At 35.0% G+C, this 14,136-nt stretch overlaps 1 protein-coding gene across 1 annotated transcript; it reads right to left on the reverse strand.

The window, feature by feature from the left end:
- Positions 1-2,233: 2,233 nt before the first annotated feature.
- On the reverse strand, positions 2,234-12,786 carry LOC137402821 (metalloendopeptidase OMA1, mitochondrial-like). The gene is made up of 6 exons (XM_068089330.1): positions 12,694-12,786; positions 12,044-12,148; positions 8,819-8,944; positions 7,717-7,791; positions 3,531-3,692; positions 2,234-2,362 (listed from the first exon to the last, which is right to left on the reverse strand). The coding sequence occupies exons 1-6, from the start codon at positions 12,784-12,786 to the stop codon at positions 2,234-2,236; spliced, it is 690 nt and encodes a 229-aa protein (XP_067945431.1).
- Positions 12,787-14,136: the final 1,350 nt, after the last annotated feature.

Consider the following 14,136-nt stretch of genomic DNA (forward strand, 5'->3'; position numbering starts at 1 on the left):
TTCTATCAACATAGAAGTGTCTCTATATAAACTTTTGTTCTTGTAGATACTTACATGTATTTCCAGAGTCACTAGCTAGTTTTAAAAGGTCTAAAAATAGCACAAGATAGGGAACTCACAGCTATAAAAATGAACCTCCGTATTGCAAACACTTACAACCCTATTTCAATTTAACCACAAGAACATGAATAGATGTTTGTGCTTTGATGATAGTCTGAACTGGAAGAACATATTTTCCATTTCACATGATATAAAAATTTCTCTAAGCCGAAACTGCAGTAGCATTCTTACCAATGTGTTTTCTATATTCAAATATTGTAGCAGTACATCATGGAGTACTTGTTCATTACATCGTGCACTACAATCCCAGACAATAACTACTTACATGTACCTGATTTTTTAGAGTGTGTTAGTCTATGATGAGAAAAATACCACTTTACACTAGAGTTTTCTCTCTCCTCTACTTCAGCTTTTCTTCAACCTATGAGCTCTTGCATAAAGTTTCTGAACATTATGTTATACTCAGGATCTTTATTTAGACGCTTTGTTTGACTGTTAAACCTATTTTCAGCAGCTCATTTATGACCAGAGAAACTAAACTTGTCTTTGAGTAATAGAAGTACCGTATAGTAGCTTGACTTTTCCTGTCTGATATTGTTAGTTACATGCTTATAAATATATTAATTCATATATCCAAAAGCAATAAAGACAAGACCTCTAGTATCCTTAAAGTCTTGGCCAAGAATCTGAAGAAAATTTTGAGCATTAAATACTTTCTTGGCTGAAGACTTAACCCAACAGCTAACTTTGCTGCCTGTAATTACTTTTAGTGATTAGATTTAGATTTTCTGCCATCCATGTCTTGAGACAAGAGGATGTTTTTCCTACACTTCATCCTAGGTTGGTTTTAATGGCATATTGTTCATTACCGTTTTCAGTTTTTACTTGTCGAAGTAACAAAGCTTGGAAGCAGTCATAGCCTATGAGTAGTCCAAAACTACAGTTGAGTCTAGAAAGGATAAAAAGTGAAATATTCTTAAGAGGATCTAACTGTTTAACATTCTTATACGTAATTATGTAAGGCTTTGTAAATGGTATTCATTCCAATGAATAGACGGGTAGAAAATCTAGCATCTTTGTCCATGTGTAGCCTCTAATCTTTAGATTGCTGTAGACTTTAGTTTCCGTCAACTTTTCTCTAGAACTCATAGTGCTAAGCTTCAGCTGAGGTTCTCTGCACCTGTCATTTACTCTTTCCAAGGCTTTTTCAAACACACTTGAAAACTGGAAACACTTACCCAAAGTAATACATTTTTCTGTCACTGTCAAAAATAGATTATATAGTGATTACAGCTGATAAGAACTGTGAAAGAACTTGGTTAAATTAATCTGTGCTGCCTTGCACATCTCCTCAAAATTCTGCTGAAGACATATCAACTAGAGCCAACTTTTGATAGCAATGTAGCTCGATTTTTTGAACTCTATTATTTAAATAATTTAATAAAAACTATTCAGGTATAACTTTTGTTTTACTAGATTTACCCAGAAAAATATTATACTGATATAGATAAACACACACATAGATTAGCTGGTATTGTAAGAATTGAACTAATCTAATGGTTTTCACGCTTTAAGAGTTGTAGGTGTTTTTATTTTGATAATAAAAAACACTTGTTGATTAATACAAAACAAATTTGTATAAAATAGTGAAACTTCATATGTTACTTACAATTCTGATCAATTTAGTTCTGGGTTTTAATGCTCTCAATGTGTATCAAAAAAGAAGACTTCTAATCTATTATGAAGTTCTACACTACTCAGCTCTAGGTGAAGTAACTTTATATAAGCAGCTTACTCCGTTCTAGGTAGACTAGCTCTATACAAGTAGTTCACATAGCTTTAGATAGAATATTGTTAGGTAGGTAATTCACTCAGTTTTGATTGAACTATCTTTTTGTCTGTATTGAACTCAGCACTAAATAAAGTAGCTCTGTGTAGGTATGAGACTCAGCTTTAAGTATGGTAATTCTATGTGCGTGTGTGCGTTTTTGTGTTTGTGTGCTCGCGTGTGCTCGTGTGTGTGTGCCTTTAAGTTGTTTTGTTTAATAAATGATAACAAACTTTTATCTAAAGATTATATATTTAATTTTATTTTTTACTTAAATTTTATATTTTTGACACAAATAAACCAACTTTTCATTGCATGCAAGCTCATAAAATTGAACAAGTCTAGTTATAATTCATCTCGAGAGTTTTTGCGCAGCTCTCTGTTTTTTTCAAACTCTTCTATCTCATATTCTACAATTGGATCATTCTCAGGGTCCAACTTTGGACAATCAGTATCTTTGTATATCTTCATTGCCTATAAGAATACGACAGCAGAAATAGAACCGTAACACACAATTTTCTAATATACAGCGACAACCCACTGATAAGAGAAAACAACTCTTTATCAATAATGAGTCTTTGAAATATGACTGCAGTCAAAGCAAGAACCCGTTGTCAACAATCAAATGTAAATAGACATGATGCAAAGTGTGTTTTTGCATCAAGTGCTTACTAATAGTATAAATCAATGGAAACTCAGTATTTCACAGTTTCATTGATTGCAAGAGACAGAAAGTCAAACCAATGCCTCCACATTGTACCTAATGAGACGTGGAGCCGTACATAAAATAAAGCATCTCGTTACTAGCCTCTAGTTACATTACTGTACTGTAGCCACATTAACTGCTTAGAACAGTTTAACAAAATGTTGTTTTTTCATTGTTCTAATAGACAGCTCTAAAACTCAGTGCTCCTATTATAGGCAGATCTAAAACTCAGTGCTCCTATTAGATTTAACTTGGCTTTTAGTATAATGAAATTTTGTAAGCTCAAAAATGGTATCCAATACTGTACCAAGGAGTTCAACTCAAACAATTCATCGTTGTAACAGAATTTATGTAATAAGATGGAGGTAAAACTCAGTCTGTCGGTATCTAGCATCATACTTTTTTAAAATAATTGGTAGTTTCTTGACTTGCTAAAAGCTAATAAAAATATATCGGCATCATCTAAATGTTATTTCATCAGCTCGAAAATGAAAAAACGTTTACGATAGGTTTTCCATGTTCCCTCCCAAATCATTTTTTCATATCTGAGTGCATTTTATGCAAAGCCAAAGAGTAAAGTTGCTTAGTGTAAAATTCTGAAAACATCATAGGTCGATAAAAATCACAAAATTTTGTGTCGGGGTGATAAGATAATTAAAAAAAGAAATTATATTCAACAAATCCAGTAGTTTGAAAAACCTTCACCTGAATGTGATTGAAATAATTGTTTTTATCAAAATAGAAGCAGCATTTGTAAACTATGTTGAGCACAGTTTCTTTTGTTTTATTTGTTTTTTTTCTAGCTAATTAGCAAAAGGCTTTCTTTGGTATTTCTTCAAACTACATAATCTGCAAAAAAATGTATTGTTCAGGCTGACCAACGCCTTACTCTGTCATAAACAGGCTTTTACAACTTTAGCAACACGTTAGACTTACTTCTCCAAACTGATTCATGATGTTTTGCCTTCTTCTCTCAAATGTAGGTTCACTCTTAATTGCAGTTTTTACTTTATGCAAGCCTCTTCCAACACCCGCCTGCTGCTCTATTTCTGCGAGCTTAGCAAAGTAGACTGGAATCTTTCGGATATCATAGCAAGCCTGAAGTGCATAAAAAGATTTATAGCTCATTTATATTTATTTATATTATTTTATATTTGCTTACATGGTAGTAAACTTTAGACTTTTAAGAGTTCTGGAAATTATTTTTTTTTCAATACCAAATTATACTCAGAGCTTAAAGCATAAGAACCTGTCAACCAGAGGTCAAACAAAAATGGTGTAGGTGGTGGCTAAGGGAATGTTTAAAAGCAATTGATTTTAATTTTTTTGTGCAGTCTGATACTGTGTAATTCACTGAGTGTGAGTTAAGTTTGTTTTTCAACTTGTTTTTAACAAGCTGTTTTGACTTTTCTATTTGTATTTTTTGTTTTGCAAGTTTTGTTGGCATCCTTATAAATAGGTTACAGTCACTGTTAGCACAAGTAGGGAGCTGAGTACCTCAAATCTACTGAATACCCAAGTTGAAGTTAAAAACCTTGTGCAGTCACTGTTAGCACAAGTAGGGAGCTGAGTACCTCAAATCTACTGAATACCCAAGTTGAAGTTAAAACCTTGTGCAGTCACTGTTAGCACAAGTAGGGAGCTGAGTACCTCAAATCTACTGAATACCCAAGTTGAAGTTAAAAACCTTGTGCAGTCACTGTTAGCACAAGTAGGGAGCTGAGTACCTCAAATCTACTGAATACCCAAGTTGAAGTTAAAACCTTGTGCAGTCACTGTTAGCACAAGTAGGGAGCTGAGTACCTCAAATCTACTGAATACCCAAGTTGAAGTTAAAAACCTTGTGCAGTCACTGTTAGCACAAGTAGGGAGCTGAGTACCTCAAATCTACTTAATACCCAAGTTGAAGTTAAAACCTTGTGCAGTCACTGTTAGCACAAGTAGGGAGCTGAGTACCTCAAATCTACTGAATACCCAAGTTGAAGTTAAAAACCTTGTGCAGTCACTGTTAGCACAAGTAGGGAGCTGAGTACCTCAAATCTACTGAATACCCAAGTTGAAGTTAAAACCTTGTGCAGTCACTGTTAGCACAAGTAGGGAGCTGAGTACCTCAAATGTACTTAATACCCAAGTTGAAGTTAAAACCTTGTGCAGTCACTGTTAGCACAAGTAGGGAGCTGAGTACCTCAAATCTACTGAATACCCAAGTTGAAGTTAAAAACCTTGTGCAGTCACTGTTAGCACAAGTAGGGAGCTGAGTACCTCAAATCTACTGAATACCCAAGTTGAAGTTAAAAACCTTGTGCAGTCACTGTTAGCACAAGTAGGGAGCTGAGTACCTCAAATCTACTGAATACCCAAGTTGAAGTTAAAAACCTTGTGCAGTCACTGTTAGCACAAGTAGGGAGCTGAGTACCTCAAATGTACTGAATACCCAAGTTGAAGTTAAAAGCCTTGTGGTAGAACTTGCGGCTAGACCTTTGAGTTTAGGCGATCGGAGTCTTCAGAAAATGTGGGTGCGCCATCAGTAGTCGGTAAGCCATTTTTTGCTGGTATATGCCAGTATGTTGGCTAGCATACTTAAACAGACCAGTACCTTAATGTACAGTTTTAGATTAGTTGAGGGAACAGTTCACACTTTTCATCAGGGTTGGCTTAGTGAAAGTGACCATCTTGCTCAGCGAACATGAGCAGCGGTGCGTGTAGGAGTAGGTTACTTCAACTGACCTGTTGACACACGTGCTTGGTTGCAATGCTAATAAGATGCATCGCAGCATAAGAGTAGCGGAGGCTTTTCAATGGCAGGTCATGAAGGCTGTACTGACATCTGACTACGCCATGCCCCATCTAGGAGCGAAGCATAAGTTTGTCAGCGGAGAGCTAGAAGCTGACTCACAAAATTTTTGGTTTTGGTGTCAAGTTCTATGAGGAAATTTATTAGCTTACGAGTTGGCAGTAAGGCACAGAAGTATGTACACTGACGGTTCAGTCAGTTTTGACATGTGCTCTGAGAACTTAGGCATAGGCAAGGCTGTTGATGGGCGCATCAAACGAATAAAAAAAATTCAACAGCTGGTGATCTTGCTTTCGATGGTCCACAGCATAGTTGTCAATTTTCTGTTACGATTACAGCAATACCCATCCTGTGGAAGATTAATTAATAGCTGGCCACTTTCAATAATGAAAAAGGCCTACGAAGGTTTTTTCCGACATGTGAGTCGGGTGCTTTTTATAGGGCGATACCAAGCACTTTTTACGGGGGTGCTTATTGCCCGCACCAAAAGGCCCAGACTGGAGTGCTGCATTTCCTTTTATGCACGCTGAGGGAAGCCTTTCTGGAAATCTCATTGAAAGATTTTGAGCAAAGCTTATGTACCGCAGGACAATTTACAGCTGTCAGGAAGGGCTGGCATTAATCCAATTGATAGTATGGCGATTATGCAGTGTTTTTAAAATTTTAATTGCTACCAGTTGTGTCTAATTGAAACTGGAAGTGGGAGAACTCTGGTCAGTCTGCAGGTGGTAGTTGGGTAAAGCGGCAGGTCAGCTCCACCATTGTTAACGGCAATGTGTGGCAGCATGGCACTAAAGGGATAGTGCCCTGTTGCCATTGGGGTACAAGAGACATAATTTCTGAGCCTAAACACCAGTTGTGGATGAATCGAGTAACCAAGTGTCTTAGTGTTAAAGTTTTCTCTTGCAGGGATGTTATTGACTACATGAGTGGTGTAACTTTAAAAAGTGATGTGAACTCTAAATTCTTTATGCGATGGGGAGAGTCACATTTGGATTGTGCCCTGGGGTCTCTGGTAGGTGGAGCTATCAAGCCAGTGTAACTTGTGTGGTTATCACACAAAAAAATCAGCCTAATTCGTAAACAGTAGAAGATCCAGAGTTTGTTGCTGATTTTTCTACTGGTAGACGCTTTGTCAGTTAGGGGTGGCCTGAAGGATCTCCTAAAAAACCTCAGGTCTAATTTTCTGAGTACCAGTGTACCCAAGTGTCTGAGTTTCAAAATTGCTATTGCACTGCATTAAATAGCTAAATGGTGAAATGGAACTACAGCAGTAGAATTGGTCCAATGATAGCTTTATTTCATTGCTGACTGAGCTTTAGCTAACAAAAGGCAAGGTCAGACCAGTTATGGATTACTGTGAGCTGAACACATTTGTCAGGTGTAATGCTGGTGACAACATGGTTGCTATGAGTAATGGCAAGGTAAGGAAACGGTGTTTACTGAAGGGTAAACTTGAGAGTGAAAGTTAGGTTACATTTTGAGAAAATATTAAAAGTTATAGATTATGCAAAGTTTTATCTTTGTTTCAGCACATGAAGATGATAACTCCAAGTTTTTGGGTTTGTTTTTATTCTATGTTCCTATTATCACTCATAAAGTATACATTGTATATATTCACTTATACATTCTTTTTGAAATTTGGGTTTCTCCCAGTAAATCTGAAACCATTCTAACTAAATTTTTATTTTAAATTTTGTTTTTAAAAGGTTTGGGGTCCCCGCTATTTCCATTGTGGTTGGTGAACTAGCTCAAAAGGAGCAGCCTGTTGTAGATTACCCAGGAGCTTATTTGTTACTGATTCTGAATTATTTTTAATCTGGTGCTTTTCTTGTTCAGTCTTATGGTGGACATTTTAATGAAGCGGTAAGCTATCACCCTTTAGACTTATTGTGGACACTTTAATGAGGAGGTAAGCTATCGAACTTTAGACTTATTGTGGACACTTTAATGAAGAGGTAAGCTATTGACCTTTAGACTTATTGGGGACACTTCAATGAAGAGGTAAGCTATCGACCTTTAGACTTATTGTGGGCACTTTAATGAAGAGGTAAGCTATCGACCTTTAGACTTATTGTGGACACTTTAATGAAGAGGTAAGCTATCGACCTTTAGACGTATTGTGGACACTTTAATGAAGATGTAAGCTATTGACCTTTAGACTTATTGGGGACACTTTAATGAAGATGTAAGCTATTGACCTTTAGACTTATTGTGGACACTTTAATGAAGAGGTAAACCATCGACTTCTAGACTTAGAGTTGATAGACTGGTGAGAAAAGGGAAAGTACTCATGTAGAATGTAATGAGAGAGCATTAAACACTTACCCTGGCAGTCATTTCTAAGGCATATTTATCAGCCAAGAGAACCTCTTTCTGATCTGCGGGAGCAGTTTCAAAATACTACAAAACAAGAAAAACTTAAACTTGGAATTATGGGCAAATATACTTGCTTTTAATCCAAAATGTTACTTTTAACTTTTCTAGTTTATTGCATAGAAACAAACTGCCAGAGTTTTTCTAGATAAAACCTTTACATACATAACTTGAATAAAAATCTTTTATAAAACACAGAATATTTTGTAAGTAACAAAACAACACATTTGTCTATAAGCTGTAAGCATAGCTGACAAGTTATATCTAGCTTTTTCATATTAGCTAAAATCTAGTCATGCAGCACTTAAATTTACACTTAGTTAGCCTGAGATACTTAAAGTCTTAATGGCCTTAATCTATTGTTTATCAGCAGCTCTAGATAAGAGCCAATCTTGTTCTATTTATTCGTTAGGCTCTTCATGCACTTACAACTTTTTCAGTAATTTCTTATGAATATAGAACTAATTTTAGCTAACGCTCATTTATAAACCATTTAGATAAAAACAACTTTGGAAGCTCATCGATAAAAGCTTAAAAGAATTAGAAGATGGCAAGTTTTGTTTAACCTTATGGCGTGGTTTTACAAGGTTAGTGCTTGCAATTGTGAGTACTTGTAGACGCCAACAACTCTGTCAATGATTCTCAGTAATTAACAGTTTAATGCAATAAAACATAAGCAAAGATAAAAAATTTAAAGGCTGTTTGCAAATTAAGAACAGTTGGAAAATAATTAATAGTAAAAGTTAATATAAACAGATATAATATATTAGTGGCAAATTACAACAGCTTTTTAATTAGACCTATTGATTAGACAAGTTTGACAAAAGTACTACATTGTATGTCATTGTTCTCTATAGACAGAGCCATTTTAAAGAACTCATTCAAAACATCTGCACTGTTGATATATACAGATAAGTTGTGTTGCTCAGCTACATAGGAGTTGTCTCTTCATGCATTCCAGTGTGTTAAGCAAGCCATTTGGTCTGCATTTTCTAGCAACCAGAATTATATGCAACAATATTCAGCTTATGCTGACTTTATTATACAAACTTACTGACTGTATAATGTTATACTCGAGAGCAAAGAGGAATCCAGGAATGGGTAGTTGCATAAATCCTATGACTGACATGACGGTCAAAAATGCCAGGTCATCTATGGCAGTTCTTGCATATTTCTTTCTCTAAAAGTTAATAGGATTTGTGTAGAGATAATGACATAGTCATAATAACATTTTAGGTTTTAATTAAAGTTATAAGTTTAAATATTCTAACAAATTCAAAAGGACAATACTAAAGCTCTCAGACTAGGAAAACATGAAACTGGAAAGTTTGTTATTTAGCTTAGTAGATCTTTGCTATTTGTTTGCGGCTAGAAAATATCATTAAGTTTTTCATACCATGATGAGGAAAAACTATGTTTGTTCTCAGGTTACTGTTGAATTTCATGTGTTTTTTTAAAGGATTACATGATGCAATATATAACATATAAATACCACATATTTTCATTATTAGGTTTTTCCTATCATGATGAGGAAAAACTAAGTGTTTTCTCAAGTTACTATTGAATTTCATGTGTTTGCATCAAAAAGCTATACATGAAGCAATATGTAATGTATACTACATATATTCATTTTTAAATTGAGTGAAAGATAAGCAAATGTTTAGATGTACACTGTATGTGAATCTACAAATTAGGAGTTATCTTCTACATGGCATTTCTAATCTTGCATATCTTGTTTACACCAAGTAAGGGTAGCATGTGCCTACCTAATGTCAACAAGGCCTACAAGACACTAGGTAGCATGTGCTTACCTAGTGTCAACAAGGCCTACCTGACTCAATTATTACACCTTGTTTAACTCCAATGAAAGCAAAGATGAAAACACTTGAAACAGCTTAGAAGGGAATGCAGTCATAATTGGCAGATCACACGCGTATTTCATAAGTATTTCTTATGCATAAAAAATTTAAAAACATCTTTACTTAAATATTTGAGAATATAAACTAAATAGATAATTTCCCTACACCGTGGATATAAAGAAAAGTAAACTTAAAAGCAAAATAAATTGATTTGTATATTGATCGTCATCACATGATCTAATAGTTACTTGTAATTTATATATATCCTCATGCTTGTCCGTCTGCCACTTGTCATTCATCTGTGCAGCTATGTATAATGATGAAAATTTAGTAGCCAAAAATTTTCTTTGCAGAGGATTTGATATTTGTACCTCCAGTGTCAGAGACAGTAAGCTTAACCATATGACTAGGTGTTTAACTGAGCATAATGATCAAGGCCGTGCAATTCCGCATAACGATTGTTAACTGGTCTCAAGGCTGAAACTGCTTTGCACATCATATGAACCCAAATATTCAAATGTTCTGACCAGTGACCAAATAACTACACCACTCGGCTACCTTGCTACTTCACAAATTATCGTAAAACTTTAATTTGAACACCATAGCACTCTTTTTGTAATGTTCCTTTTAAACTGGTGCTTTATTAGCAGAGATTTCTAAAGAAAAAGTGGTGTTGTGTTTTTCAAATCCTTTTTCAAATTGTTAAAAAGTAAATTTAACTCTTTCACCGACAAAATGAATGACACCTGTATTTTGTACTCTTCTTTGGGAGGAGTGACATTAAACTTTTTGAATGCAGGAAATTTTCTCACTTGCCGCCAACTTGCTGAAGATCTATATAAATAAATATGTGCAAAAAAGCTGATACATGTCTCTACCAGTTGCTATCTATTGCTTGCAATTAACCTACTATGATATTATAGCCTTCGTTGCAATTTGTTGGAGCTTTTAAGTTTTTTAATTCCTTCTAAATTTGAAGCAATATTTTAATTTTATAACTATACTAGCTGTACCACCCGGCATTGCCCGGGTAATAAAAATTCTTTGGACAGAAATTTGATTTGTATTTAACATATAACGTTTCCTATTCTTACTTTCAAAATACATAACATGAGAGAAGTGTGTCGGGTAGTTGAAATAAATTAGGAGAAAAATAAAAACAACTGGAAAGGTTTTATAACTTTGTCAAACAACTGTACCTTTCAAGCTAGTAGCCTGGCATATTGCCAATGGAAAATTCCACTAATCTAGTTAATAAGGTTGGGCTTCTAACGACAGTAAGCCATGACTTTGAGTCTGCATTGTTGTCCAGCTCAGCTGTTTTAATAATAGCTATAGCCGGAAAACCGACAGACCTACTTTGAGAAATATATATATATATATATATATATAGATTTTGCAAAGCTACAAAAAGGCTCATTGCACTCATTGAGGTGCAATGAGCTTAAGAAATTAATATATTATGAATATATTAATTTTCAAAAACAATTTACATAAACCAAATATATATATATTTATATATAAAACATTCTGAAACAAAAGTTAATTATTTTCAAAACAAAAATATTAGCACCATTTTCTGGGCTAGTTGTGTTTTGATTTTTGTCTATGTTTAAACCAATTCATATTCTTTTGGCTGTTCAATACCTTCCCAGTGTTTCCTGACCTCAATTCCTTTTTTCCACAGTTGAGCTATTTGATATTAGCATCCTAACCATTTTTTCGCAGAGCGAAATTTACGCTATGTAATTTACGATTTTGCACAGGGAACGGGAAACCGCAAAATAATCAAAACAGCCTCAAATTTTTACCTTCAAAATACATAGTATCGCAGATTCCAATATAAATGTGCAAACCTTTTTTCACATACATCGAAATATCAAAACCGCGTTGAACAAAAAATTACTATTAGCCTGATACAATTACTAATCATTTTTATTGCGTTGCATTGAAATTTTTTAGTAAAAAAACCGTAAAGACTTGGAGGACAAAAACAGACTTTGTTACAAAGAGAAACAATGAACCAATTAATTGTTATTGATGTAATCCAATCATCATGAGTACAGTTTTGTACACTCTTTCTACTGATCATCTGTTATCATGGCTTGGTATAGATAAAGAATATCTAAAATTGGCGGTCAAATAGAAGTGGCGTTCAATTAAAGGTTAGCGGTCTTTTTTATCCTTCTTTCATTTTGGCAGTCAAATACATGGTGCACGGAACTGCCCAGCATACCAGTAGCTATAGTTGATACTTATTATTTGATCTATTTTTTTAAATAAAATGTAGAACCTGGAAATACATTAGAAAAATAAAGCCAGGCAATCTTCTTTGGAAATCTTCTCAAAACCATTGTACTAAAAACTAGCTACTCCTAGTCTGTTGGGACCTAAATTAATACAGGTAGTATTAAACATACCTGAGTGTCTAAGAGGATAGAAGCTGCCGAGTGTGATATTAGAAATGCTATTTCATCATCAGATAGACTTTCTAGCAGAGAACTTGGTATATAAATTCGTCCAGACTGTAAAGAAAACGTGTCATGTATTGAAGCATGTAAATTAATAGGCGTTGTGTTGCACGACAAACTCACAACGTGTTATAAAGAAAACGTAGTAGAATCATAGTAGAAAATGCGTAGAGACAGTGCAACACTCTCCAACACTGGCAGCAAAGCCTCAATGACTCGTCATTGGGTATAATAGATGTTCATACTAGTTAGGTTTATTACCTTGAGCTTATTAGGATAATATGTAAACGATGTTAAATTGTTAGCACTAGCTAAGATTAATTTAGAACTTGCTTTTAGGTATAAGTTAAGCATATTCTGATGGAATCAGGCCAAGAAAGGTGGCTGGGGTCTATAACAATTAGCCAGGTGACTAGATCATCACTAACTGACTATACATGAGCACAATTAGCCAAGCAAGGAGTAACTAGTCAGCCAGCTAAACGTGGCCAGCCGGCCAACTGACAAACAGAAAAACTGTCCGACCTTGCCAAGTTAAGAGGGACTCAAGCCAGCTTTGCTCGACCGAGCCTAAAAAAGATCAGTCTAGCTAGAAGTACAAGTGGCTGGCTGCCAGATGGCGGAGAATAGACCGGCCATCGAGTCAGCAACTGAGAAACCGACTGGCTACTAGACCAGCCGAAGATTGCCATCCGGTCACTTAAAGATGAAGGCAGCGCTCAAACCTTTCCAATGATACAATAGAAGCAAGACGATTAATAGCCAGGCAGAGCACAAAAAAGCCTCATAATATGCAGTTCATTGTATGCAAAAACATTGGCTGTGTCTTCATACATTTATTTACATAAACACGTAAAAATACATTTATGGCGGAAGGTATAATTGTATGTACAGTCAAACATGGATAACTCGTCCACGGATAGCTCGAACACATGATTAATTTGAACATTTCCTTTGGTCCGTTCCCACGTAATGATAAATTGCTATAGATAACTCGAACTCAACACTGTTAATTCGAACTGTTTTTTGCCCAATGGCTACCGAAACGGTTGTTATCGCTTTAGAAAATCACTTTATTCAAAGCCATAGAGGTAAACTTCATCTTTTCGTAATTCATAAGCGTCGTTATTGCCACCATCGGCAAAATATTTTTGTCAACAACTTTTCTAAAGGTTTGGTGAAATTTAATTTATATTGCTATACGATGAGTAGCACGGGCTAGCCGGGTCACGCGCGCAAGGATTTTCGCCACGCACATACAAAACAAAAATCGCATGTTGTTTTTGTTTTGTATGTGCGTGGCGAAAATCCTTGAGTGCGTGACCTGGCTAGCCCATGATGAATAGTTTTCCGACGTTGATTCCGTGTTGAATCAACGTCGGAATGTTGAATGTTTAAAACATCTTAAAAATTGTTGTAATTAAACTTTAACGTTGTCTGAGCTACAAAAAACTATTCATCGTTTGACCTAAACACAGAATACGTATGTACATTCAATAAGTATCTATTAAAAAAACGTGAGTGATATAGAATGTACGTAAAACCTCGTAAAACTTCTAATTGAACTGCCTCGGAGTGTTGCTCTTAACGAATCCCAGGTAAAGTAAGATAATCTTTGCATAAACTTCAAGAAAAAACGGCAAAATTGATCGTGGGTAAAACCCCAAAAGAAAAAAATGTCTTTTCTTTTGAGCATTTCAACAACGATCAAGTTTTGCCAATGTCAATCTGAAAAACGTCCTGGCAATAACATCACCTCAAACAACAAACCAATCTCAAGTGATAGAAAAATCTTTATACTTTTTCATAAAAACGTTTTAAACTTTACATTAGAAGCATTTAATTTGAAACAAGCCATTTGTGCTTTTGATTTATATTATAGTTTGTATATGTACATGTATCTACTAATAAATAAGTAAATATATGGACTTGTGACAGTGCTCTGATAACTTGAACGCTCTGACAATTCGAACACTTTTGCTCGGTCCCTTGAAGTTCGAGTTATCCATGTTTGACTGTATATACATAAATATATTTATGCC

The sequence above is a fragment of the Watersipora subatra genome, chromosome 8 (genome assembly GCF_963576615.1).
Source record: "Watersipora subatra chromosome 8, tzWatSuba1.1, whole genome shotgun sequence".
NCBI lineage: Eukaryota > Metazoa > Bryozoa > Gymnolaemata > Cheilostomatida > Watersiporidae > Watersipora > Watersipora subatra.